At 59.9% G+C, this 24,732-nt stretch overlaps 1 protein-coding gene across 2 annotated transcripts in view; it reads right to left on the reverse strand.

The window, feature by feature from the left end:
- CERS4 (ceramide synthase 4) overlaps window positions 1–24,326 on the reverse strand; it is a 27,005-nt gene extending 2,679 nt beyond the window's left edge. Inside the window, exons 1-8 of one of the 2 annotated variants that reach the window (XM_046686296.1) lie at window positions 24,121–24,326; window positions 4,794–4,967; window positions 2,270–2,387; window positions 1,521–1,639; window positions 1,369–1,426; window positions 956–1,006; window positions 495–587; window positions 152–280 (exon numbers count right to left, since the gene is read on the reverse strand). In XM_046686296.1, coding sequence (XP_046542252.1) covers window positions 152–280; window positions 495–587; window positions 956–1,006; window positions 1,369–1,426; window positions 1,521–1,639; window positions 2,270–2,387; window positions 4,794–4,966 — 741 coding nt within the window. In that variant the 5' untranslated portion in view covers window position 4,967; window positions 24,121–24,326. Of the gene's footprint in view, window positions 1–151; window positions 281–494; window positions 588–955; window positions 1,007–1,368; window positions 1,427–1,520; window positions 1,640–2,269; window positions 2,388–4,793; window positions 4,968–18,943; window positions 19,267–24,120 lie in introns of those variants that run through there. The other variant, XM_046686295.1, reaches the window with a different exon arrangement.
- Window positions 24,327–24,732: the final 406 nt, after the last annotated feature.

Genomic DNA, 24,732 nt, shown 5'->3' on the forward strand with positions numbered 1-24,732 from the left:
CTGAGGGGCGGGGCCTCCCCTCCCAGGAGGACTGAGGGGCGGGGCCTTCCCTCCCAGGAGGACTGAGGGGCGGGGCCTCATCTCCAGGGCACCGGGCGGGCAGGGCAGGGCAGGGCCGGGAGGGCGGCCAGGAGGCATCAGGTGGGCTCACCTCCAGGAGGTAGTCGGAGGAGTCGTGCAGCAGCAGCACCAGAGAGCCGATGCGCAGCAGGTTGGCGCTGTAGGAGAAGGTGATCAGGGTGATGGTCACGAAGTGGTGGACCACCTGCTCCTTGAAATCCTGCGGGAGATGGTGGGTCACAGCTGGGACAAAGCTGTGAGGGCTGACAGCGGGCCCTGGCAGGGGCTGGGCTGGTCCCTGGACCCGGCGGACTCCTGCCTGAGGCACCAGGGGATCTCGGGGCATGGGGTGGGGCCACCCCTCCCTACTTGCGATTGAGATGTGACTCCCCCGGGGCATCACTTCCCCAGCCGGACTTTTGGCCTGGCCTCACCTTGCGCTTGATGTCGAAGGGCAGCGTGATCAGCAGGGAGGTGTAGAAACTCAGCTCCAGGAGGTACCAGCGGTACAGGGCCAGCTTGAGGGGCTGTGGCAGGGTGGGCAAGGTTAGCTGTGGGGAGTGGAGGCTGCAAGGGGAGTAGAGGCTGCACGTGCCGGGGTAGAGGTCAGGGCCCTCCCAGTTCGCTCACAACCAGGACAGACACTTGAATCCCAGTGAGGGAAGAGGTGTGAGCTCCCCGTCCCTGGAGGTAATCAAGGGCAGTGGTTTCGTGGCAGCTCCTGCTCCGAGTTTCCTGAGTCCTGGCCCCTGTCCATTCCAGTAGAGGCAAAACTAGAGAGTGGGACCCGGAGAGGAATGCCAGTGTGACGGCCAGGTTGGGCTCTCCTGCCCGTGGCTGCAGGAACTGGCCACCCTGAGCCTCCCACAGCCACTGAGCACACCCTGTCACACACCTGGTTTGGGTAATTGTCCCAGCACATCGCCGGTGTCCACAGCCACGATTCCTGCGGGAACACGGGAGTCTGAGGTTGCCCCGAGGTGGGACCCCAGCATCCCTCCCATTCTTCGGGGCTCCCCTGGCCCTCCAGCCGTGGCTCTCACTCAGCCTGCTCCTTCCTGTCTGGTTACATCTCTGCTCTCACTCTAGACCGAGGGCTCCTTCACTGTAGAAGGCCCAGCCCCTGTGCACAGTAGGTCCTCAACAGGCGCCCACTGAGTGGACATTCCCACCGTGACCTTACCTAGTTGCCTCCCCTCTCTCTGTGCCTTTGCACATGTCCCCTCTGCCTGCACCCCTGCCCACCACCCCATCCAGGCCTGGCACATAGTAGGTGCTTGTGGGTGTGTGGGGGGCAGGACTACTCACGTGGTAGAGGACCCAGAGGCCGCCGAGGAAGGAGCAGAGATAGAAGGCAAACCTCCAGCTGCAGATGGGGAGGGAGCCGGTGAGGCAGCGGCCGGAAGCGCAGACCCCCTCACCTACCCCCACACACCCCTCCACAGCCCCCCTGGGCTCACCTGGCCTCACAGAACTTCTTGGTCAGGCAGGGCCGGTCCTGGTTCCGGCGTCTCCGGAACCAGCGCTGGGTCTGCCGCAGTGTCAGGCCACACCGGGCGGCCAGGAGGGCCAGCTGGGGCTGGGGAGGGGGTGACGGGGGCCCGGGTCACAGAGGCGGCTTCCCACCCCTGTCCCAGGACATGCAGGCCCCACGTGGGTCTCCCTAAAACCCTTGGGCCTTATGAGAACCCAGCCCTGTTCACAGGACAGGCAGGTGACGGATGGGGGCTGGGGGCGGCTCCCCCTAGAGATAGGTGGCACCCCCACCCCAGGCAGGCAGCTGAGACCTTGCCCCCCATCCCTGCCCTCAGAGAGCAACTGAGGAGGGAGACAACAGGCTCCCTGTGGCCCTCTGGACCCAGCCCAGCGCCACCCACAGCCCAGCCCTGCCCACTGGGCAGCCACACCAAATATGGGACTACAGGGAGGGTCAGAGGACCGCCTCTGGGCTGGGGGGACCCCCAGAACAGCCAGGCTTTCTCTTCCTCGCCAGCACAGAAGAGACCTCTGCTCCTCGTCCCCATATCTCAGGATCCACCCCTTGGGCAGCTGGGCCCGTTGACGGGGCTCCCGGTGGGGTGAGGGTGGGGGCACTGTGGGGGTGCCAGCAGCTGCCCTGGGCTTTCCCTGTCCTGAGCCACATACCACCCCCCTGGCCGCATCCACACGGCGGCCACGTGGGCCGACGGCGATGGAGGCGGGCTCTCACCTCCTTGGGCTTCCCCCCTTCCGTGAGGAAATGCTTCTCCAGGATGGGGTTCGGCTTCAGCGGCTTCCTGGCCTGATCCCGCACCCCCAGCCACCGGCTCAGGGGCAGGCCGACGAATCTGGGTGCAGGGGAGACAGAGCCCATTGGTTCCAGTGAGAAGGGATGGACGCCCTACCGGTGAGGGCACAGGCTCAGAGGGGCCGGGTCACATCCTGGGACCCTGGAGGGCAGCCTGGCTGCTGCACTGGGTCAAACGGAAGGGAGCTGGACGGGTCTTCAGGATGGGGGGGGAGGCCAACTTTTGGGGTGCCCGAGTACCTTCACCCAATCCCATACCAGGAACGAGAGTTCCCCTACTGCCTGCCTCACGGTGGCCTGGGTCCTGGTCTGCCCCCCGCGGGGCTGGGGACTCCCCCTCAGGCCTCGGTCCTCCAAGCATCCTCCACTCCAGCCTGGACACTTCGAGGAGCTGGGTCCCCAGTCAATTACCACACTGCCCACAAGGGGGCCCCCAGGCCAGAGGTCAGGACCGAATTTCATATCCCGCATCCCAACGTCCGCTTTCATTTGGGGAAACTGAGGCTTGGAGCAGTGGAGCAAGGGACGCATTCCAGACTCAACCATGATGGGGGGAGGGGACTGAGGTTTGCTGAGCGCTTACGATCTGTCAAGCTTGGGTCCAAGTCCACATTATACGCTGGCTCACTGAACTGTATTACCATGGTCCCCATTGTCCTGATGGGCACCAGAGGCTCAGAGAGGTCAGAGATGTGCCCTGGGTGACTCAGTGAGTAGGTGGCAGACCTGGAGTTCCAACCCAAGACTCACTTTCCCTTAAGAATGGGAAAAGCCCTGCCTTCGACCCTGGGAAAGCTACTCCCACCTGCACTGCCCTTTGGAGGGGCAACGGGCGCCTTTGGGATGTGTTAACACCCCCACTTCAGAAGAGGCCGTCAGTTAAATATGCAAACAGGCCTTGGGGCTCCAGCAGTGAACCGGGTCATTGTTGCACCCCCGTTCCACCCTCCCCAGTCCTGCAGGAAAGCAGACTGGCCCTTTAAGGCCTGGCTGAATCGGGCCTCCCAGAATCCTTCAGGCAAAGCCTCAGGCCCAGCTGACCTCCCCGCTGTGTGACCTCAGGAAGGTCACTTGACCTCTCTGTGCCTCCATTTCCTCTTCTGTGAAACGGAGATAATAAGAGTAGGGCTAGGTAAGTTAAAACACGTCAACTGCTTAGAGCAAGGGTTGGCACAGAATAAGTGCTCATTCCCTGGGTCCCTGTGTCTAGCCTGTGTCCAGGGAGTCCAGACCCCAGGAAGCTCCTTGTGAGTGGGAGAGACAAAGCAAGGTGCAGAAGGCTCCCAGGTCCCCATAGTCCGCGCGGGACAGAGGGGGGACCCAAAGTGGGGTCTGGAGGTTGGTTAAGGGCTCTGTGGGAGGAGGGGCAGGGCAGGCATCCCTGGAGCCTTAAAGGAACCGCAGGACAGTGAGTGCAAAGGCCAGGTGATCACAAAGAAGATGCAGACCTGAAATCAGGGGTGAGGAGGGTAAGGATCCCTCAGCGTCAAGGGGGAACCTAGGGGGGCAGTAAGAGGGGGGCAGTGGGGAGGCCGGCGGGAAGGGGCCTGGCAAGGCAGGTCTGGGAGCTATGACCACAGCACCGGTCAAGTGGCAAAGAGTAGGACCACCGGGTATGGGGGGGGACCCCAGGGATGGACGAACAGGGAAACCCAGTTCGGTGCAGCCTCTGGTCTCACAAATGACTGAAAATCCATGGGGCTTGGCAGCCGGGAGGTCGCTGGGGACCTGGGCAGGTGGCATGTACGCAGGGGCTGGGTGCCCTGTGGTGGGAGGCTGGGGGAGGGGAGGGGGACCAAAAGGGGAGGCCGGGGGGCCGTGCTCCTTCCTTTGGCTACAGAGGGGAGCAAGAGGGATGGCGTTAGAAGGAGCCGGGGGGAGGAGTGGCGGGGGCTGAGGGAGGGGTGGCAGGGGGCTACGCAGAGGGGATGCGGAGGGAGGAGGCGTGGTGCAGGGTGAGGCAGGGGTGGTGGGAGATGAGGGAGGGGTGGCAGGGGGACGAGGCAGGGGTGTTAAGGGGACGAGGCACGGGTATTAGGGGGACAAGGCAGGGGTGGCGGGAAGGGAGGCAGGGGTGACAGCGGGACGAGGCAGGGGTGGTGGGGAGCGAGACAGGGGCTTGCCCAGAGGCCAGAGGGAGGAGGGAGCGGGCAGGACTTTCTCGCTTCCTGGCTGTGTGTGGCCTCTGCAGCCATGTCCCTGGTGAGCAAAGTGGGCACCCACACTCAGGCCCCACCCCGTCTTCTGAAGATGCTGCCACCCCACCCCGATAAGCCGGAAACCAGAAGAGCAGGGGGCAGGATGGGGCCCGGACAAAGCACTCTGGCTCAAGGCCAGGCCCCACCTGGGGACACATCAGGATGAAACTGCGTAGGACGTGAGCGCACAGGGTGGGCGCCGCATACACGTGAGCGACGATGGGCTCGAGTGCAGGGTGGACACTCACCTCTCGAAGGCGAGGCGCACGGCCACCAGGGCCAGCGCCAGGGGCAGGGCGGCCAGCATGTCCCGAGGGTGGGCGTAGACCAGGCCGTCCGGGTCCTCCAGTTCAGCCCATGTGTGGTTGGGCGGCAGCCAGAACCTTTCGTGCCAGAGCCACTCGTTCAGGCTGGACCACATCCTGTGGACACACGGCCCAGTTAAGGGAGAGCTCGGCTGGCAGGACGGGGGCAGCAGAGGGCCCATCACCCTGCCCTCGTCCCTGCCTGGCAACCTCGAGCTTATTCCAGCCAGTGTTAGTGACAGATTGAGCTGTGTGTCCTCAGGCAAATGACTCGACCTCTTTGAACCTTGTTATCTGAAAACGGGGATGTGATAACCACCTGTCAGCCCAGCCTTCCTACCGTGCTTGACAACACAGCATCTGCCAGGAGTTATGCTGCCCTTTACACGTGTGAAAACAGTGGCCAGAGTCAAGGGAGCGGCTGGCTGGGGTCATGAACTGGAGTTCTCAAAGGTGCAAGGTTTCCTGCCATCGTGGGTACATAACGCAGCTCCTACGCACCCCGAAGACAGAAGGCCGAAGTAAGGAACCCCCAGTGCCCTCCCTGGCCACCCTTCTGAACGCGGACTCCCCTTGCTGGGAACGCTGGCTCGCTCCTAGGCACAGGCTGGCCGCGGCTGCGTGACCGAGCTCGCGGATCCGGAGAAGCGGGCCAGAGAGCCAGCTCCCCGCCAAGAGGGCTCCCGCCGGCTGTCTGGGGAGCCCCATCAGCTTCTCCTGAGATCTTGAGACAAGGGTCCAGACCCCCATGCCAGTTCCCACTGGGAATGTTTGTCCATTCATTTTTTCGTCCATCCAGCGATCCATCTATCTGCCCGCCCGCCTGTCCATTTACCTGTCCATCTGTCCATCTATTTATCCATTCATCCATCCACCCACGCATCAATCATCCATCTACCCATCTATCCATCCATACGCCTGCCCACCTGTCCATCTATCTACCTGTCCATCCATCCACCCATCTATTCGTCTGTTTATCTATCCATCCATCCACCCACCCACCTGTCCATCTAATGGTCCATTCATTCACGTGTCTGTCCTTCATCCATCTGTATCTATCCATCAATCCATCCATCCATCTGCCTGCCCACCTGTCCATCTACCTACCCATCTGTCTATCCACCCATCTGTCCATCCATCTATTCATTTGTCCATCCATCCATCCATCTATTCATCTGTCCATCCATCTATCCATCCATCCATCCACCCACCTGTCCATCTAATGGTCCATTCATCCACCTGTCTGTCCATTTGTCCATCCATATCTATCTGTCTATCCATCCATCCATCCATCCATTGGACTGTACATCTGCCTGCCCACCTGTCCATCTACCTACCCATTCATCTATCCACCTGTCTGTCCATCCATCCATCCATCCATTTGTGGGATCATTCATCCATCCATCTATCCATCCATTCACCCACTCATCAATCATCCATCTACCCATCTATCCATCTACTTGTCTATCCATCCATCTATCCGTCCATCTGCCCACCTGTCTGTCCATTCGTCTATCCATATCTATCCATCAATCCATCCATCCGTCCATCTGCCCACCCACCTGTCCATCTACCCATCCATTCATCCACCTGTCTGTCCATTTGTCTATCCATATCCATCCATCCATCCCATGTTCTCCGGTTGACTTAACACGCCAGCTTGGGGCTGGGGGTTGGGGATACAGCAGGGAACAGAGCAGACACATCCTGTTGCCATGGAGCTCACAGCCCAGCAGGGGAGGCAGCCAATACACAAAGAACCACATTCACAGATAAATGAGATGACACAGCATGATGGGGCCTGGTCAAAAACAAACAGGGTGGCACAGTTTTAAATGAGGTGACCAAGAAAGCTCCCCAAGGAGAGACCACCTGAGCTGAGACCCAGGGATGAGGCGGGGCTGGATTGATGCAGAAGAGGGCAGTGGTGATTGGGAGGGGCTTTCCAGAGAAATACACAGGAGGTACAAAGGCCCTGGGGCAGGACTGAGCTCAGTGTTGAGGGACCAGCAAGGAGGCCTGTGTGGCTGGAGCAGAGTGAGCAAGGGGGAGAGAGGGAGGAGGGGAGGAAGGGCCTTGTGGGCTGCGAGGAGGAATTCAGAGCTTTCTCCGAACATTTCATGATGAAAATCTTCAAACCTGCAGGAGAGCTGAAAGAATTTACCATGAACCTGTATACACCCACCACACTTTGCTCCACTGCTTCATCACACAGCTGTCCACACACCCATCCACCCCTCTATCCGCCATGAGTCCATCCGACTTTTCTGGGTGCATTTCAGCATCAGCAGCCGAACACACACATTGCCCCTCGGCGGCATTTCAGCAAGCAGATCATTAACGAGGGGTCCATATTGGCTGACAGGATATTTTCCCCCCAAGGCAGAATTTACTAGAGCAAAATGCATACATCTCAAGTGTACAGCCGCTGCCTTTTGACAAATCCAGGTACCCCTGGCGCCCGGCGTCCTCCTGCAGACATTACCATCCCTCCGCAAACTTCCCTGGGTCCCTTCTCGGTCAGTCTCCCTCTCTGCCACCCAAAGGTGACCTCTGTTCCAATTTCTCCATCACGCAGAACTTCCTGTAAATGGAACCCCACACTCCGTCCTTGGTCTGGCTTCCTTCACTCTGGGGAACATCCTCGAGATTCGTCCGTGTTGCTGCGTCTGTCACTAGCTTCTTTCCTTTCTGTGACTGACTCGTAGGTCGCACGACTGGACCCGCGTGGAGTCTGCGGGCTCTGTGGCCCTCGCTTTATTTCAGGCGACGTGGCAAGCCTCGGGGTGTGGGCTGCCACGCGGGAAGTGGCCTTGGGAGGCCAGAGGGAGGCGCTGTGGACTGTCCGGATGAGGTGGGGTGGAGAGAAGGGGACGGCTTCTAGGGACATTTTGGAGGCAGAGCCCCCAAGAGTCGAACACAGGAGGTAACATATTCCCAGGCTCCAGGACTAGGACATAGACACCTGTAAGGGGGCATTATTCTGCCCAGCACATCACGGGCATCAGAGAGTGGCCACTCTTAGTGACAGGGAGAGGGGCTGCTGAGGGCTGGAATGTTCGTCTCCTGAGCCGGGTGCTATTCTGGTTGAGAAAATCCACCGAGTCGTGCCTCTGTGCCGTGGGCCCTTTTCTCCGCACAGATTAAAACGTTTGCATTTAAAACGCCTACGATTCTGATTCCAGTTCACACGTGAGGGTTTTCTCCCCGCTCCCCCTACAAAGCAATTCCCTGACGCCAGCTGGGTGTCCTATAATTCACCTCCATTCTGTTTTTTTTTTTTTTTTGGAGGAAGACTAGCTCTTAGCTAACTGCTGCCAATCCTCCTCTTTTTGCTGAGGAAGACTGGCCCTGAGCTAACATCCGTGCCCATCTTCCTCTACTTTATATGTGGGACGCCTACCACAGCATGGCGTGCCAAGCAGTGCCATGTCTGCACCCGGGATCTGAAGCGGCGAACCCCGGGCCGCCAAGAATCGGAACGCGAGCACTTAACCGCTGCACCACCAGGCCGGCCCCTCACTTCCATTCTGCCCCCGCTACCTGGAGAGAGCGCCACCTCCCAGCGTGAAGGCCTCAGTCCCACAAGACTGAGACGCCAATCGTAAGTCCAGGATGTCACCTGTGCTTCTGACCGACCGGCCATAGATCAGAGGTTCCCCCCCCGTCCCCTCCTGGGGTTCAATTCATTTGTCAGAGCGGCTCGGAACTCCGAGAAACAGTTTGCTCGCTAGATGCCTGGTTTGTTCCCAAAGGCTGGAACTCGGGAACCGCCGGAGGGAGGAGACGCGGAGGACGAGGTCTGGGTGAAGGGCGGGGAGCTTCCCCTCTCTCCGTGCGCCACCCTCCCAGCCCCTCCACGTGCCGACCCACCCGCACGCTCCGAACCGGCCTTTCGGGTTTTCGTGGAGGTTTCATCACACAGGCCTGACTGACGAGATAGATCACTGGCCATGGCTACTGGCTCAGCCTCCAGCCCTCTCCCCTCCGGGACGTCAGGGGGTGGGGCTGACCGGTCCAACCCTCTACTCACATGGTTGGGTCCCCTGGCAACCAGCCCCCTTCTTGGTGACCCAGGGGTTTTCCAAAAGCCACCTCATTAACATAACAAAAACCACGTTTGTTGCTCTCACAACTTAGGAAATTCCCAGGGTTTCAGGGGGTGGGGGTGGGGGACGCTCAGATGTCCCTCTGGACACGAGGAGGAGGAGGCAGGAGCGAGTCAGGTCGTGGGCTGGACTTGTCAGCGTGTGGGTGATGTTTAAATCTACGGGGATGGATGGAATCCCCCAGGGACGGGGGTACCGATGAAGGAGCAGCCCACGGACGCGCCTGGGGGGTAGGGGTGAGGGTGGGGGGCATCCAGCATTCAGGCATCCTGGACATTCTGGTGGGGGAGGGACACCGGCAGGCAGCAGCGGTCAAGGGCACACGACAGTGGCTAGGCTAGACCCACGAGGCCCAGGGCACACGCCCAGCCTGGCAGTCCTGGCCCCGCCCACACACAGCCTCCCAGCCCGAGCCACACCCACTGCAGGGCATCTCCAGCCTCCTCTGCAGGGGTCCTCCCCCCCATCCCACTGACCCCCCCAGTGCAGACAAAGTGGGCCGGGCGACCTGGGAAAGCCCCCAGCCAGCCAGAGCTGGAGCCCCAACCCAGGAGTCCCGCCCACGTCCTACCCCCACCCAAGGGTGCCCAGATTGGGGCCCACGGCAGCCGTGGGGCTTCCAAATGGAGACGAGCTTCAGAGATGAAGGAGCCCACACAGGAGCCATGGCATCTCGAGATCTCAGACCTCTGCCGATGTCCTCGGCCTCACAGTCTGCCGCTCTCTGCTCCCACCACAATCCGATTTCACACACCTCAGCCTTTAGGGACCCTGTGCTCTGCCTAGAATGCCCGTCTGACATTGACCGCCCTGTGCTGGGTGCTGAGGACACAAAACGGTAGGGAAAGCGGGCAAGGCATCTGTCCTCACAGGGCTTAGCCACCTTCCTTGTCTATCTGGCAAACTTCTACACATCCTTCAAAACCCAGTTCAGTTGCCACTTCCTCCTGGAGGTATCTCCCGCTTGTCCTCACCTTGGATCCAGTGAGAGCACCCTCCCCAGCCCTGCCTCCCTGACTGTGACTTTGGGAGCTGGCCAGGCAGTCTTTTTGGAGGTGGGGCGGTGGAGAAGGAAGGGAGCATGACCAGCCCGAAACCCCAGGCCCCTCAGGTGGAGCAGGCCCAGCCCTTTGCGGCCCTCAAGTCAGAAAGGGGAACAGAAAGACACTTCCCAAACCCGAGGGGTCCCAAAGGGGCTTCAGATTGACACGCTTTGACTGCAGATGTCTTGGCCCTGGAAGTTCTACTCTCTCTCTAACCTGTCACCCTCTTGATAAAGCACAGACACTGATTTGAGACGAGAACAGGATCTGGAGCCTGGCTGGAGTCCCAGCTCCAATGCTCCCAGCCCGGGGAGCCTCAATTTCTTCACCTGCATGTTGGTGGGACAGGTGTCCTCCTTGCAGGCTGGCAGAGCTGGCCAGAGATCCAGCCTGTGGAATATCGAGGCAGAGCCTGGCACACAGGAGGGGCTCAGGTACGGCTGTAACCGGGCGACCCGGGCCAGCAAGGCTCAAATTTCTCTTCTACTCCCACCCCGCGCCCCCAAGGCCCTCTTCCCAAGGCATGGAAGGGAATGGGGCTCGGGGAGAGAACCCTCTTAATTTTTACCTTTTCTCTTTGGGACCCCAGCTGTGACACTCTGCTTCCCTGGGCCTCAGCTCCCCCGTCTGAAAAATGGGTCCAGCCAGATTTCCAGGCTATTTGTAGGGGCTCAGGAGGCTGGGCAGTTCACAATCGCCCCACGCTGGTATGGCAACGCATTTGCTTCCTGCCTCCCCCATTTGCCTGTCGTCGTTTGACCTCGGGCAGCAAACTGGCCTCTCTGTGCCTCAGTTTCCTCCTCTGTAAATTGGGACTAACAGCCATTTCTACACAGGGCAGTTGGGAATGGGGCCCGGGCTGCAGTGAGCACGAAGGAGAAGTCAGTTATGGTACTGTTAGCAGTAGAGAGGCGAGGGGATGCATGGGGGGCCGTCGGGATGGGAAGGAACCTGCGAGAAACCGTCCTCCCCTCTCGGCAGCCTCCCTTAAGGCTGCAGCTGCCGAGCTCAGGCTGGGCTGGGCCAGGGCCGCCCCGAGGAGGCTGGTCCAGCCCGGCCAGCCTGCACCCACATCCCTGCCCCCGTCTCCCAGGGCAGCCCTGCCACCTGGGAGCCAGCTTCTGATAATCCTTCTTAGCGGCTAAAAATAGCCGGCCAGGGACTGAGGGACGGGGAGATTAGGGCTTTGCGTGGCCGCGGGGAGGGGGAGGATGAGCAGGAGAGCCCCGGCCCCCCATCGGGGGTCCGAAGGAGCACGCCTGAACCCTAGTGCTCCCCCGGAGCCCCAAACGCCCCCACTTGGCCCACCAGAGCAGGGCTATGCGCACAGGCTTTTTTTGTGGCATTGAAGATGGAGCTAGCAGCAAACACAGGAACGGCCAGGCCTGTGACAAAGGAAATCAATTCCGCCTCCAGCTGTCCGGGCGCCCAGGGACAGGCGGACACACCCCGCCCCCTCCGCCCTGCAGCCTGGCCTGCCGCCTGGAGTCACCTGACGCCTGTGGCTGGAGGCCCTGGCAGGGAACATATGATGGGCGAGGCAGGGGTTGTTGTAGACAACCACAGCCGCCCCTGCACTGGGCCCCGGCTGTCCCCTCCACCACTCTGGGTTTCTCAGAGCAGGGTCCCTGTGGGGTGCTGATGACCACCGATGCAGCCAGTCCAGGGGGTACTAGTGCTGTTCCCTGCAAGGACCCCAAGGAGGGCCCTAAGTCCAGGGCTTTGCCTTGTCCCAGCCCCTCATGTTTAGACACACTCCTGCCATCCACACTCTGGCCCTGTTGGCACAGCCCCCGTCTCCCACCAGCTCAGTTCACTGCCAACAGCTGCTTGGTGGGCTTCCAATTCACCAAGCTCACTCTTGCCCCAGGGCCTTTGCATGAGCTGTGTCCAATTCCTGCCCCAGGGCCTTTGCATGAGCTGTTGCCCTGACAGAGCCCCCATGTCTAGCTCCATCTCATCATTTACACCTCAGCTCACTCGTCAGCTCCTCAGAGAAGCCTTCTTAGATCATTCCCAGAGAAGCCACCGTATCATTTGTTCCTTCAGCCCTCTGGTCCAACTTCCTCTGTTTCCTCATTCACTTGCCTGCCTGCCTCACCCCAGTGAAGGCAAGAATGTTGTTCTAGTCACCGCTCTGTCCTCAGACAGGGTCTGGCACAACCTCAGACACCAACAAAATGTTTGCCAGGTGGATAGATAAGTGGGTAGAAGAGACACACAAAAAGGTGGGTGGACACGAGGACTTTCGCTCAGGTGGACAAACTTTCTAGAAAAAAAACCCAGCTGCTTTAACAGGCAAGGTCGGCTTGATCACCGCAGAGTAGGTCCACTGTCTCCCGGCTTCGGAACTGGGAGGCCTGAGGTTCAAAGCAAGAAGCCACTGGACGTAGCCGGCAAGGGAGAGAGCCCAGGCCGGAAGCTCCCCAGGGTGGGGACGGGGCTGCTCTGCCCAACGGTGGGCTCAGGACTCCTAGGACCCTCCCAGGCCTGCCTCTGCCCAGCAAGGTTTCCCCAGGGCGCCAGGAGCTCAGCACACGATTTCTTAACTTCAACACCCCCCCCCCCCCCGGCAGCTCAGGGGGCTGGGAAACTGGACTGGGGCCCCTGGTACCCCCCGCCCACTGGCCTCTCGCCTCACCACAGTCTGTCCTCTCGCCCCCACGGCCCTTCCCCCTCCCTTGGCTGCAGCTTCTCAGAACGGCCCCTTGGCAAACCCCACTTCCACCGAAAAGAAAGCGTTGCCGTGCAGTGGCCCCCAGCTCTGCCTCGGGCCTCCTCCAGGCCCCTGCCTGCCAGCTGTCCTGCTAGAGCTCCACTGAGCCCCCGCGTCAGCCCACCCCCAGGAGCCAGGATTCCCAAGAGCTTCCTCCAGGAGTCCACCCCCGCCCTCTGCACGCGCACAGCCTTTTCCTTGAAATGCCCCCGCCCTCTTCACTGGCCCAGTTCCTACGAGTCTACGAGTCTTGCAAGACCGGGATCAGATTAAATTCCCTATGTAAAAGGCCCTCTCTGTCTTTCCCAGCCTCTGCAGAGTCCCCTCCCCGTCCCAGCCCTGCCCCTGGGCCTTTCTTCAGGGGCCCCCGGGGGGCTTCGAGAGCGAGCTGGTTCTGCGTCTTCCCAGACAGTGAGGGCCAGGGAGAGCCCTCTGGGGTCCCCAGCATCAGCTAGTGTGGGTGTGTGTTGGGGCGTCAGTCAAGAATGTCTCAAGAAGGACAGATGAGGAGAAAGGATCAAGTCTCTGGGGGTTTGAGGGGGTCACTGAGCAGTCCCCAGCCCCAAAGGCAGGAGGGGGTGGGGCAGAAGGATCTGATTATTACAGGGATGAGATCAAGGGGGGAGCGTAAGGGGAGCCCACTTGGACTATACAATTAAACAAACCAATCAAATAAACACAGCTTTACAGAGGTATCACTGACATTCAAGAAGCCACATGTGTTTACAGCGTGTGACTCCGTGCCTTTTGACATATGTACACACCCGTGAAACCATCACCTCAATCAAGAGAATGAACACATCCATCACTTCCCAAAATCTCCCTGTGCCCTTTCAGGGTCCTGCCCCCTCTCCCTTCCAGTGAAAACTGGAAGCAACCTTGATATCCAGCAGTTGGGGATCAGAAAGCTCAGGATTCCATACTGTGAAATATTAGGTAAGAGTTTAAAAGGAGGAGGAAGATACAACATGGATGAACCTTGAGGACACTGTGCTCAGTGAAATAAGCCAGACACAGAAGGACAAAGACCATAGGACTCCACCTATAGGAGGCCCCCAGAGGAGTCAAATTCACAGACAGTAGAAAGGTGGGTGCCAGGGGCTGGGAGGAGGGAGGGATGGGGAGTTAGTGTTTAATGGGGCCAGAGTTTCAGTTCTGCAAGATGAAAAAGTTCTGGAGGTTGGTTACACCACAACGTGAATATACTTAGCGATACTGAACTGTGCAGTTAAAAATGGCCAACATGATCAATTTTTTGTTATATGTGTTTTCCCACAATTAAAAAAAATTTTTTTTTTAATTTAGAAAATTGCCAAAGGAGAGGTGACAAGGAGAAGGAGGAAAAGCCATGCTCACTGACTTGGGAGGATCACTGAGTAGAAAAAAGTAAAGCAAAATGCAGAGAGAGACGAATGGCTGTCATTTACGTAGCGGAAAACCACGACAAGGGTTCTGCCTCTGGAGGTGGTGAGGTTAGTGGCAGCCGACCCGCCCTCTCAGAGAGAACGACAAACTCTGGACTACATTAAAAAACAATAAACAAACAAATGACCTGAAATTTCAATTTCAATTCAATTGAATGAAATTTAAAATTCAGTTTCTCAGTTGTGCCAACCGTATCAGGCAGCGCAGATAGGGAACATTTCCATCACTGCAGAAAATTCTACCGGACAGCACTGCTTTAGAGAGTGACCCAAAGTAGGCAGAAGTTACAGGAGAGTCTATACGTGGAAGAAGGGAACAGCCTGGGGTGAGTTGCCCATTTTTCATTGTTATTCATGGAAACAGAAACTGGCTTGAAAAATGAGAAGATTGAGCTCAAAGAGACCACAACAGCCCAATAATGAGACAGAAGGTGTAGGCAAGGAGAGAGCCAGAAAAAAGAAGTTCCAAATTCTACAAAAACTCTGTGTGAGTCTCTTGCTAACTTTTGGCTCCAACCAGCCCAGCTAAGCCTAAAAGAAAGACGCAGAGGGGCTGGCCCAGTGGAGCAGCGGTTAAGTGTGCACGTTCCGCTTCTCAGCGGCCCGGGGTTCGCTGGTTCAGATCCCGGGTGCGGACATGGCACCGCTTGTCAAGCCATGCTGTGGTAGGCGTCCCACATATAAAGTAGAGGAAGATGGGCATGGATGTTAGCTCAGGGCCAGTCTTCCTCAGCAAAAAGAGGAGGATTGGAGGCAGTTAGCTCAGGGCTAATCTTCTTCAAAAAAAAAAAAAAAAAAAAAAAAGACAGACACAGAGATTTCACCTGCCACTCACCACAAGGGAAACAGAGTCTGGAGTTTCAGTCCAGATAAGTGAATTGCCTGATTTAAAAAAAAAAAAAATCAATGCTCTCCAGAGGAACACAGCAGAATCCAGAATCTCTACAACACAATGTTCAGAATACAATCCAAAATGACTTGACACTTGAAGAAACAGGAAACACAACCCCTACTCAAGAAAGAAGGAAATGAATGAGGAATGGCCCTGAGGTGACTCTGATGTTGGAACGAGCAGATAAGGACTTTGCAGCAGATATTATAAATCGACCCAAGAATGCGGAGAAAAATGAGCTCCTAAGGAAGGAACAAACATGAAATTTCCGCAGAGGAGCAGAAACTATTGCAATGAACCAAACGGAAACTCAAGACCAGAAAAACACAGTATTTGAAATAAAAAATAAAATATTGAGAGCCGACTGGAAATGACATAAGAGTTAATAAATTTGGAGACAGATAAGAGCTAATGTCCAAACAGAAGAATAGAGAAACAAAAATAAAGGTGGAATAAAAACGTGCATCTGGAAATGGATGGTGGTGATGGCTACAGGACATTGAGAACATAGTGAATGCTACCACCCTGCACGCTTGAAAATGGTTAAAGTGGTGAATTTTATGTTATATATATTTTACTACAATTAAAAAAATATACAGAGTCCCGGTGACCTTTGGAGCGAGGTATATGGCTAACACGCAGTTTAGTGGTATTAAGTACACTCATAAGGTTGTGCAACCATCACCACCATTCATCTCTAGAACTCTTTTCATCTTGCAAAGCTGAAACTCCGTCCCATTAAACAGCACCTCCTCATTCCCCTCCCATGGCCCCCGGAAGTCTCTATTCTATGTTCCGTCTCTATGAATGATGACTCTGGGTTCCTCCTGTAAGTGGAATCACACTGCATCTGCCCTTTTGTGTCCGGCTTATTTCACCCAGCGTAACGTCCTCAGGGTTCACCCATGCTGTTCCAAGCATCAGGACTTCCCTTCCTTTTAAGGCTGAATGATATTCCAGCATATGTATATATTCGGGGTGACTTTTTAAATAGAAAATTATATTAGCGCAAGAGAAAAGAAAAGGCTTCCACTGAAGGGGACATTGGCAGAGGAGACGGGGGCTCAGAGGTGGCATTTCTGGCTGGCCACGAGCCTCCCCCCTACCCCGTCCGGCTCACCACCTAAGAAACCACTTCCCAATCCAGATCAGCCCCTTTGGCGATGCCACTGCCCACCTTCCAGGGTGGAGAGAACTGTGGGCTCCAGGTCGTACTCTGAGCGCATCCCTCCTCCAGCGTTAGACCCTCTGGCCTGGTCTAACATTTGCTCTACTTCTGCCGCCAGTGGGCCAGCGGACCCCTCTGCCGCCCCTTGGTGACGGCATGCCTGGAGGCACGTTCAGGGAAGGTCGAGTAGCAGCAAAAGCCAGACTATTTCCTGGGACAGCAGGCCTTGCCCACGTCCCTATCAGGGATTGCCCAATGCACCCGCGGGGTTGGTACCATGCCAGGTGTTACCTACAGTCACTAGCCCTGGGGCCAGCCCTGCGCCAATTGCCCCACACGCCTGTCTCTCTGCCCTGGAAATGCCAGCCCTGCTCTGAGGAACATGCTGTTATGGTTCCCACGGCTGAACTGTCTCAGAGACACTGATTCGTGGACCCAGGGTCACACAGCTGGTAAATGGCTGGAATTTTAACTTCGCCCCAGGCGCTCCAGATGGCCTTGGTCACAGGACCTGGGATCAGCCGTGGCAGCTCGGCATTCCCCGAAAGCAGGCTGGCTGTCTCTGTGCCTGTATTTCAGTCCATTCCCACCCCACTACTTCGGACTTCGCCACCACTTTCCCCAGTGACCACCCTCTGTCCCCAGGCCCATCCCAGCGGCCCATCCTGTCCACGTATTCGTGACCTCCTAGTGGCGCATCTGACCCTTGGAAGCCGCAATCCGCGCATGCGTGCTGCACGTTTCTAGATTTCCAGAGCCCTCCGCACACCCCCTGGATGCTCAGCTACTCCCCAGTTGCATCCATCTCCCCTGTAATTGTCCAGCGAGGCCCTTCTCTGCTTGAATCCCACTGCGGCAGCCTCGTCTCTCGTCTCGATCACTGGGGCCACTTTTCCCCAGTCTCCCTGCCCCCAGGTTTAGTCCAGGCCCCCTGATGTACATCAGCATCGATGCCATCCTTCGAACGTGCAGATCAGACCCTCAGCATTCAATCCTGCAAGTGCTCTAACAGATGCTGCACTGTGCACCCAGGTGCACCGCTGGGCCTTTGCATGTGCTGTTTCCCCTACCAGTAACGGTCTCCCTTCTGCCTGCAAATCCCTTGCAGTTCTTCACCACTCTGCTCTCCAGCCACTTCTGCCAGGAAGCCCTACCAGGTGCCCCCAGGCTGGTTGAAGGGCCCCTCCCGTGGACTCTCCTGTCCCCTTTCTCAGAACTTTCAGGGCAACTGTGGTCTCTTTCCCGGGAGCCCAGTGACAGGGATGGACCTGCCTGCTCCATGTTCCCAGCACCCGACACATGACAGGCGCCTGGAAGCTGTCCACGGAACAGACGACTGAATGAAGGGTTAGGGGAGGCCTCGGGTCTCTCTGCGGACACCCAGAACCCCCGAGGACCCCCCAGCTCCCGCCTCCATCCTTCCCGCGGCCCCGTCACCCTTCCGCCCCGTCCCTCTCCCACCTGGGTTTGTCTTAAGTCCATTTATTGTCAGAAAAACTGTCCCTTCCTCGAAGAAAGCCAGCATCCGCGTCACGTGCAGACGTGGCCACAAAACAAACACAATGAAACAAGACAATGTTCAGTCCTGGACCGAGGCCGCCAGCGTGGGTCTGAGCTCTACTTGGCTGAGGGACACCCGAAAGGACCTGTCCCCTGGGCCTGAAAGACACAGCGGCAGCCGTGGGAGCCTTGGGCCTCGATGTCACTGGAAGGTGGTGATGCTGTGAACTCTCCAGGCACATGGGCTGTCCCTGCTCTGGGATTTCCCTGACTGAGAGGGGCTTCCCCAAGACGTCACCAGGGGCTGGTGTCTGGGAGGTGATGGGGGCTGGGACAGGGCTGGGCAGGCACTGATCTGGGAACAACCTGCTTGGGCAAGAATTTGGGGGCACACAGCCCAGGGGTAGGAGGGGCCGGGAAGAACCTTCTTGGGCCAGTTCCAGGGGTGGGACTCCCAGACGGCGGAGTCTAAGAGGTAGGAAGGGTGACAGTGGGGGAGAAGGCAGGCCCTCAAGAGCCCTGGACCCCAGGGCCCCCCAGGCACCGCCTCTGTGCCCCCTGACTCGGCACGCAGCCCGGCGCCATCTGCAGACCTGTCGGGTCTCAGCTGCGTAAGTGACCCGCAAACGGCGGTGAACTTGAGTCCGCACACCTGCGCGCATCTGCTCCTGCTCGGTGGCCTCGGGGTGACAGGGAGATGAGTCACCCTCCCGGGCGCCCCTCTGCCCGCCTGGGGAGCGCAGGGCGCCGCGTGGGGCGCGCGCGAGCGCCAGCATCCCCTGCGTTGGGCGGGGCTGCCGGGCTGGGGCTCCAAACCGCACGGGGTGGCGCCCAGAGGGGCACCCCCCCCCCCGACCCCCCGGCGGGTGGCCGAGGCTGACCGTGGGCCCTTTAAGGCCCGGGGATGTTTGTGTAACAGGAGGCGAAGCACTTCCTCTCAGATGACCACGCGGGGCGGCCCTGCTCTCGGAGGCGCAGATGGAGGCTGGGAGGCAGGGGGGCTGCCGGGGGCCTGGAGGCGCAGGGCCAATCGGAGGGCGCAGGGCCCAGCGCTCCTCCCCACCCGCCCCTCTCCCCTCCTCCCCTCCTCCCCACCCACCCCTCTCCCCACCCCGGCTTCCAGGACAAGTCGGGTGTCTCCCCCATTGGAGAGCCCCAGGGGGGCTCCCCCAGCTCCGGGCCGCGCATTCATCTGCTCGGAGCCCTCTGGGAGCCAGCCCTGCCCGCCGCCCCGCGCCAACCTCCTGCGGCCACCAGACTCCGCGGGTCCCCGCCGGATTCCCAGGGTCCGTGCAAATCTCAGAACCGCCGCGCTGAGGCGACACTCGGACACCAGGCCTCCGCCGGGGCTGTGCCCTCCGCCCGAGGCACGGTTCCCTATTCTCCCAGCCCTCCAAGTGAGCGGCTTGCGCTTGCGCGGCTGCTTCCAGGAAGCCCTGCGGGCCTCCCAGGCTGGCTCAGGGCCTGGGGGTCCTCGGCTGTGCTCACGCTGTCCAGGGATGCGTCTGGCCCTCCCCACGGAGGGCACTCGGGGCCAGGCAGTGTGCATCCCCGGCTGGGCCTCGGGCTCAGCTCAAACGGTACTCTTCACAGAGGCTCTGCCCACCCCCCTCCCGAACTACCTTCCCTCATGTTCAACACATTTCTGGAAAATTCTAGGTTACGTGGGGAAGTCCTGCCACCCCATGAGCACCCCCGCATCCAAGCCAAGCCTCTCGGGCTGCAGCCAGAAGTGCCTGAGACGCCTGAGACGCCTGTCATCACTTCACAAACATTTATTGAGCACCTACTGTGTACCAGGTGCCGGAGTCTACACTGTGGTTCCACAGGGAACAGGCTAGGTCAGGATTCCCACCCTCACGGAGCTGAGGTTCTGGAGGGGGTAGGGCTGGGAGGCGGCAAACACCATGTTTTATGAATTTGTTTTATTATGTCAGGTATTCGTGAGGAAAAAAAAAGGCCTGGGGGGAAGAGATCAGGAGCCGGGAGGTGGGGGCCACAGTTTTAAACAGGGAGGTCAGGAAGGCTTCCCTGAGGAGGTGATATCTGAGCAGAGGAGGTGAGGGAGGCAGCCATGGGGGCAGAGCATTCAAGGCAGCAAGAACAGCCTGTGCAAAGGCCCTGAGGCAGGGCCATGGTAGGGGGGGGGATTCAAGGCATAGACACGAGTCCTTGGGGCTGGAGCAGAGGGGAGACAGGGAAGAGGTGAGGGCAGGGAGGGGTCAGCTTTACTTCTAGACCTGCCCTAAGGAACTCTCAGATGCAGAAACGAGACCCAGAGGCAGACGTTTCCAAAGCTCGTCCTGCCTGCTCTCCCCTCCTGTCACTGTCCTTGTCCCTTGTCATCTCCTCACAGTTTACCCCTCTCCCCTTGCTCCCGCTGCGGCCCCCTCGCGCCTGCCAGGATCCCCGTCATCGCTGAGCCAGGGCCAAAGGGAGCTGCCTGAAGGCACACCCATCCCCGATCTGGAGGGGGACCAGCAGGATGGGGACAGACCGGGTCACGGCATCCTGGCTCAGCAGAACCTCTGAAGTGGGTTTCAGGCTCCGAGGGTCCGAATCCCCTCGGGGAAGACCCTGAAGCCGGAGGGGTTGGGGGTGCACGCTAGTGACGGGGCGGAAGGGTGACCCGGCCTTGCCCACGTCGGGGACAGGGTGGGGGGGGGGGGCACGAGCCCTTTCTCCTCCACCTGGACAGGGGGTGACAGCGGGCTGGTGGCGGGGCCATCCTCAAAACACAGCTGCTGTGGTTTTTGCTGCTCGTCCTCCAGGCCCACCAGGCGCCTGCCCGCCATCCCCGTGTCCTCAGGGCGCCCGTCACCTCTCTGAGACCATCCTGACCCGCCCACCCAGTGGCCACCCTGGCCGCCTCCTCCTGCCTGGTCCTCATCACTGCGTCCATTGCCCCCGACACATAGAGGACAAAGGACCCAAGCCACCCCCCCCCCACAAACCACAGAGCAGCAGGGCCAACCACCTCCCACCCCTCCAGCAGGGACCTGCCAGGGTCTGCTGTGGTCGGACTGGGGGCCCTTAGGACCCTCAGTCTCTTCATCTGCCCCTCTCCCCACTCTCCCCCTTGGCTCACTTTGCTCCACCCAGCCATACCAGCCTTCTTGCTACACCTCCAATACGCCAGGCCCCATCCTGTCCCAGAACCTTTGCACATGCCGGGCCTGCCACCTGGAATGCTCCTGCTATGGATGTCCACCTGGCGAGCTCCTTCTCATCCTTCAGATCTCATGCCCCTCCCTCCTCCCCTTCTCCCAGAACATCAGCTCCACGAGGCGGGGGGCAGTGGGGAAGCTTCGTTTTTGTTCATGCTGGTCCCCAGTGCCTCCCAGTGCAGGCCTTTCATACGTATGTGCTGAATGAATAAACGACAGACAGGCAGGGGTGGAAAGGAGGCGGAGCCAAGCGCAGAGCAGAGGGGGTCCCTAGGGCATGGCTGGAAGGGGCTTGACCCCTCCTTAGAGACACAGTCGTGGGACCCTGGGGCAAATGAGCCCAGGACAGGTGGGGTGAGAGCTGAGCTCCTGCAGGTTCCGTGTGGAGAACTGGTGTAACAGCATAATATTAACAAAGGTATAAACTCCAGACTGAGGGAGGAGAAAGGCCCCCTTTAGGTCACCCTGGTCAGAGCTAGGCTGGGTCTGAGGGGCCCATTCAAGGGTGGCAAAGAAAAGCCCATTCTGAATGGCTTGGGGGGAGGAGCAGGGGGAGGGGATGGCAGGGAAGGGCAGCCAGATAAGGGCATAAGACCCCTGCCACGGGGAGGAACCCTTCAAGCAGGGGATTCAGACATGGCTGAGACTGACCTGCTCCTCCTTTGGGAAGTCCTTGCTCCCTCGGCCTCTGGTTTGCCACCTGCTCCTGGTTTCCTCCTGCCCCCTCGCCACTCCATCCTCCAGAGCGGGGCCGTCTCGCAAGCTCCAGACTCCCTTTTTCCCAAAGTGCACCCCGCACCTTGCTGTCGCGCACAGGACCCTGCGCTCCCCAGTCAGGGGCTACTCCACCTCCCCCCAACCCAGGACTTCAGATCTCTCCAGGATCCACCCACTTCTCCCTCCTCCAACCTCCACCTGGTCCAGCTCCTGATGGAGCTGTCCATCCAGGATGCTGTCGCCTCCGGGCAGCTCTGGGCAGCTCCTCCCAGGCCCCCCGCAGTGTCTCCCCTCCACATCTTTGCTCCCTGGCCGAGGGTCACCTCTTCCAAGAAGCCTTCCCAGCTCCCAAGGATGAATAAGGCCATGCGTCCAGACTCCCTCCCCGCAAGGCATCCTCTCCTTTACCAGGTGCTTCTTAGCAGCGTGGCTGGCTCCCCTCCGAGGTGACGACTGATATTATTCCCATTTTACAGGGAAAGAAACAAGTAGGAGGAGGTGGAGTCAGTAGCCTTAGGGGACTAAACTCGAACTGGCAGGAGGAGGTCAGAGGCAGCCTCCGGTGTCCAGAAAAGGGAGCAGGGTCCCACGGGGCTTGCTTTCCTGTGGGCGTCCCAGGGGTGTGGGGAGGGGTAGCCCGCCCCCCCCACAGTCACCCCAGCGCTGAGTAATCACTCCGTGTCAGGTGCTCTACCAAGCAGCCCTTTCACACGCCTGACTCACGCCATCTGTCTGGAGGTGGGCGCCCTTCCGCATCGCTCCCATTTCTTGGAGCAGGAAACGGAGGCTCTGGGGACCCTGGACTCCCACCTACGCTGCAGCCCACCCCCAGCCCCTCAGGCCAGAGGCTGCCACTGGACTGGCCCAGCCCCTTTCCTAGCCAAGACTTCCTTTCCTCTGAACGACACTCCCAGATGGAGGTGCTGCTGACCCATTTTACAGATGGGCAAACTGAAGCTCAGGAAAGTTCCCGACCAAGGCTCACAGCTTATTTCCACCGCCTCTTCCCTCCGCGCTCAAGACACCGCTGCCAGGAGTGGCTGAGCCAGGAGGCCAGGCTAGGAGGATGCTCTGCCTGCATCTGACGGCTGACTGCCTCCTCCCTCCAGCCTCCAGTCCCCAGGTGTGCTGAGCTGGCTCCAGGCTCCCCCCAGGACCATCACCAGCTTTATTCACAGCACCTGTTCTTGAAAGGGGACTGCGCTGAGGCTAGAGATTCGGGGGGCTTCCAAGAATTTCTATCTCAGACAGCACCAAGCATTAAGGTCCGGGTTGCCCCAGTGGGGCTCTGCGCTCGGCGGCCTGGGGCCTCGCCTGGCCTCCAGGAGCCTCGTCAATCAGGTGGCATCTCATTGGTTTCGCAAGTCAGACTCAGCCACGACAGCCGCCCCCCCCCCCCCCCCCCCCCCCGTCAACCAGGTGGCATCTCATTGGTTTCGCAAGTCAGACTCAGCCACGACAGCCCCCCCCCCCCCCCCCCCCCCGACTCGTTTCTCCCTCCGTTTCCCCACCTAGGCAAGGAGAGGCCCCTCCATAATCTCAGCTGCCCAGGCCAGAAATCTCCTTCACGGACCCTCCTTTGGGCCCCACTTCTGAGCAGGCGGGGGACACAGATGACGTTCTTCGGCCAAAATGAACCCCCAAGTCACTCACTATCCACCACCCCTAGCAGTCGGGTCCCAACCAGCAGGCTCCTCCCAGGTCTCCTGCCATCGCTTCTGCCCAGAGCAGCTGCAGGATCTTCTGAAGACACAAGGAGACCGTGTTTAAGCCTCGTGGTCCCCACAGACTTGAGAATGGAATCCACAGACTCCTCGCCATCTTCGAGGCCCGGGCCCACCTCTCCCCACCTCTGACGCTGGCTCACCGCGCTCCAGCCACGCCGGCCTCTTTTCTGCTCTTGCAAACACATCAAGCTGGGCCCTGCCTCAGAATCTGGCTGTTTGGGGACCTAAAAAGCCCTCGCTGGCTGGACCACTCAGGCCCAGATGTCACTTTCTCCGAGGATCCCTTCCTGGCCTTCACCCCATCCCCCTGATGCGTCGTCCTCCTCGCACTGAGCACTGGCTGGAATGATCTGCGTCTCTCTGTTTACGCGGTTCCCAGCCGTCTACACGGCCGGGCTGCGGGCTCCGAGGCCAGGGGCCCGGGCGCCATCCCCAGCCCTGGCACGTCGGGGACACCCAGTAGGCGCTCCGTTTGGATTCGCTGGGGACGGGCCGCCACTCCCGGCGAGCTCCTTGCGTTCACGCATCCGGATTCCCCCGCGTCACCGTGCCAGGCTCGGCCCCACTCCCTCCCGCGTTTCGCAGCGGCGCCGCGGCCCTCGGGGGGAGCGGGGCTCTCTCGGGAACGCGGCCCGGGCCTGGGACCAGATGGGAAGCCCTGAGAGGCCGTCCCGGGAGGGGTGATGGGGGCCGGAGCGGCTGCGTCTGGGGGCCGGGCCGGGGCCGCCATGGCCGCGGAGGCGGGGCCCGAGCTCGCCGCTAGGGTGGCGTTCCGGGCGGCGATCTGGGCGCGGGGCGCTCGCTTACCTGGGCGCGCAGGCGGCGGGGCGCACCAGGGGCCGGCGGCGGGGCGGGGGACGGCGCGCCTGGTGGCAGATGCGGAGGAGAAGGCGACACGCGCAGCGCGCACGAGGCAGCCGGACTCTGCTCGCGGCGCCGCCTCGGCCCGGGGCCGGCAAGGAAGACTGGAGGGAGCGCGGGGCGGGGCGGGGCGGGGCCAGGCACCCCTCTCCACGACTAGGCCGCTGCCCGGGCCCCGCCCATGGCCCCGCCCCCGCCCCGCCCCTCCTGGCCCCGAGGCGCTCCGGCCCGAATCCAGCCTCCAGCCTCCTGCGTGCGCTTTATCTTTCGCCTTTGAACCCAGCATGGTCTGCTGAGCGCTCACTCCGGCCCCCGCTCCTCCTCTGTTCTCTGCGTGTCCTCCCCGGCCCCCTCCCGGGTCCCCTCTTCTGGCTCGGCTCTGCCCCGCGCCTCCGCCAGCGCTCCCGGGGGCGTCCTGATCCGCCGGAGCGCGCGGCGGGGAGTTGCTGGGGAGGCCCGGGCTCCGCCTCAGACCTCAGCGGCCACACCCGGTCCCCCAGGTCTGGGGACCTGTCCAGCTCGCAGGCCAAGCTGGCCCAGTGCGTGGTTCGCGGAGCC

This window comes from Equus quagga, chromosome 14 (assembly GCF_021613505.1).
Source record: "Equus quagga isolate Etosha38 chromosome 14, UCLA_HA_Equagga_1.0, whole genome shotgun sequence".
Classification (NCBI taxonomy): domain Eukaryota; kingdom Metazoa; phylum Chordata; class Mammalia; order Perissodactyla; family Equidae; genus Equus; species Equus quagga.